The sequence below is a fragment of the Mus pahari genome, chromosome 20 (genome assembly GCF_900095145.1).
Source record: "Mus pahari chromosome 20, PAHARI_EIJ_v1.1, whole genome shotgun sequence".
Classification (NCBI taxonomy): Eukaryota; Metazoa; Chordata; class Mammalia; order Rodentia; family Muridae; genus Mus; species Mus pahari.
Genome location: NC_034609.1, coordinates 28,444,135 through 28,447,239, shown reverse-complemented (window position 1 = coordinate 28,447,239; position 3,105 = coordinate 28,444,135). Strand labels below are relative to the sequence as shown.

The following is a 3,105-nucleotide window of genomic DNA, read 5'->3' as shown; positions in this document are numbered from 1 at the left end:
GCTTATTTGGGCAACAATTTCACTTCATTTTGTAATTAAATCTCAGCAAACATCATCTATGTTATGTTTAAAAGCAAAATGTTCCCATTGATTGGATTGCCATCTGATTATATGATATTTCAAATTCCTCACTTTGTTAAGAATTTATGTCCAAATTTATTCCCATATCTACCCCTACCCCTGTTTAGTAATGATGCTGAGATTGTTATGGGATTCTGTTTTTACACATCTCTACATTTAACTTTTTTATTTTTTCCAAGACAGGTTCTTGCCATGTAGCCCAAGCTTGCCTGCAACTGAAAAGCCTCTTGCCTTTTCTGTCTCATCCAGCATGCTACTTACACGGAGATGCCAACATACCATCTCACACCTATCTTCTTTATCATGTGTGAGACAGGGTGGGGCACAGCTCTGTTCCCCTTCTAGTTATTAATAATTCTGAACCCAGAACCCAAACAAGAATGTTCAAATAAGACAAAAGGGAGTTGGGCAGATTGCCCTGCCCAGAAGGTGCTGGTGGCATTTCAAAGTCTGGACAACACCAGGCAGGGATCACAGTGTGAAGTCAATATGGTCTCTGTAGGGTAGATCTGATTGAGGTCTGGCAGATCAGCATGGGTCACGCTTGACCACCTTTGGGTAAGAGGCATCAGACCTTGTGCACAGCGTCCTGCTGGCTCATCTTCTTGTAAGTCCAAAGTCTTTGTGGCGGGCCCAGAGCACATGCTCTTTGCCTTGGAAGCCAAGTTATGCCTTTTCCAAAGGTCAGGGAATGGGGAAGGGAACCTGGGCCTCTCAGTTTGGTCATTATTTGTAGGGCTGGAGAACTGTATAACGGAGGGCCAGGAAACTTTCCAAGCACCATTTTGGAGTATACCAGGATGTTTTTCTGTTCAAGGGGGTAAAACATCTGGAAATAAACAACGTCATAAAGGTTTTGGTTAATTTCGTTATGACCCCAAGGGTCAATAGCAGCCGCAGTCACAGGCACAGCCACATACAGAGGAAGGAAATGCCCCATCTGTCCCTTTGTATTTCTTTCACGCCCAGTGCTCTTCAGAGCCTCTCATAATGCGCTGGTCCCGTAGGCACCACTGACTTTCTGTGTGCTCAGAGGCCACTTTGCCACTCTGTCATCTCTACCTGTTCCTCCTCCCTCCTTACCACCCTCCCTACCACAGCTTCAGCCTCTGGCTCTGAAAAAAAAAGGGGGGGCAACTCTGGTCTCCATCACCAACCCAGGGTGTCTCATCATGCACATGGAGGAGAAACAGAAGACCACAGGCTATAGCAGTCAGCCAAACAGGAGGTATGACCAGTGAGTGACAAGATCAGCTCTCAGGCCTGCGTCTGTGTGGCTATGTGATTCACTACATGCCCTGCTCAGACAGATATTTGGACCCTAAGAGTTGTAGGTGGGAACTTGGTGGGCAGGGTGAAGTTGTTGCAGGGGGGGCTGTATTCACTAGGTGGAACTGGTAGGAGCCAGGGCTCAGCAGGCGGGGCAAACTGTCTTCTGCTGTGTGTATATTCTTGTTTTTTGGCCTTGCAAGGCACAGCACAGCTTCAGGAGTTATTCTAGACAGCAGCAACTTTCACCTTAAGCCTGGCGTCATAGCATTTACTGTCCTTGGCGTCACAAGCCCAGTGTGGGTGGTGGGTAGAAAGCAAGGAACAGAAAGCCATAACTGCGGATGGATGCTGCGGTTTCCCAATGAGGTGTGTACTGTGAGCTTCCCACAGATGAGCGGTATGAATATTTGAGAATCATGCTCTTGGTAAAGAGAGAGCACAAGGTCCTCTGAGAACACCCTTTCCCCCCAAACTCCTTGTCTTCTTGAGTCACAGAGTCTGTATTCAGGTCCCTCCTCCCTTAGAGTGGTCATCTTAAGTCCACACATACCCCTCCCTGGGAGGCCACGACTGTTTTAGTGAAAGTCATTGCAACGGTGGAAATTTATTGTGCTTTTTAAATTACATAATAATTTTTCCATTATGACACTTTACACATGTACTTAATGTTTTAAAAACACATTCACCCCCAGACATCTTCTCTTGTCCTATCCCATCTCTCACCCATGATCTCCCTCCCTCCCAGTTAGTCCATCTCCTACCTTCCCATTTTTAAAGGGTTTCATCTTAATATTTACGTTTTATATGTATGGCTTTTACCTACATGTATGTAGATATACCTTGTATGTTCCTGGTGCCCACAGAGGCCCCAAAACGGTGTTGGATCCCCTGGAACTGAGGTAAGTGTGGCTATGAGCTGCCATGTGGTTGAATGGAATTTAGATTCTCTGTGAAAACAGCAAATGCTCTAAACACTGAGCCATGTCTCCAGACCTGGTTTCCTTTCCATGTTCTCTCTCTCTCCTTCACTTCTTCCCTTCCTACCCACTTCCCTTGGATTTTTTTTAAAACGCAGATGTGACATACTTTATTCATTTGCACATGAGCCACCAGGTAGATGCCAGTAAGCCCCCAGGCATATTCTGGCACACATGGGGCTCAAGAAGTAGGCACACAGGCTTAGGGATAGATGACATCTACAAGACATAAGATGCCTAGTTGTGGCTTTAATTAATCAGCAAATCAGCCCCTTCAGATACTCATGAAAACCCATTACCCATCTCAAAAATGTCTCTACCATAACCAGTAAATATTCGGTCTTTTTGATTGGTGGCTTGTGGGTAAAATCAATCTACCAGACTTTCCTCTCTCTTGATGAATTGAGGACAGGGTCCTGATGTGTCCCTGGGGCACTTGAGGCAGGTCTGGGTGACAGAAATGGAGATTTCTGACAAGGGACAAATCTTTAATTGTGAGAGGAGTACTAGGGGCTACTATAGCCCACATGGAATTGGTTGTGGAGGGTTGTTAAAATGGCAAATTTTTCCAGGTAAAATTATTTTTTTCCACTCTTAATAAGACAACCCTGATATGAGGTAGCTCCTTTTAGGGATGGTTTTTCTTTTTCTTCAGATGAGAAAAGAGAAAGTAAAGGATGGTGAGGAGAGGTTTATGGCTGGGAATTTAGTTCCTCTCTCAACCTTAGGATTTCCAAGGCTAATGATGACAGAATTAAATTCCTGGTGCTTCTGG

General features: G+C 45.1%; 1 protein-coding gene across 1 annotated transcript in view; it reads right to left on the bottom strand.

Annotated features, from left to right (window-relative positions):
- The window catches only part of LOC110337821 (acylcarnitine hydrolase-like), a 12,283-nt gene extending 10,203 nt beyond the window's left edge, over positions 1-2,080 (bottom strand). The window contains 2 exon segments of the mRNA XM_021220855.1: positions 1,255-1,285; positions 2,077-2,080. Coding sequence (XP_021076514.1) covers positions 1,255-1,285; positions 2,077-2,080 — 35 coding nt within the window.
- Between the last annotated feature and the right edge of the window lie 1,025 nt (positions 2,081-3,105).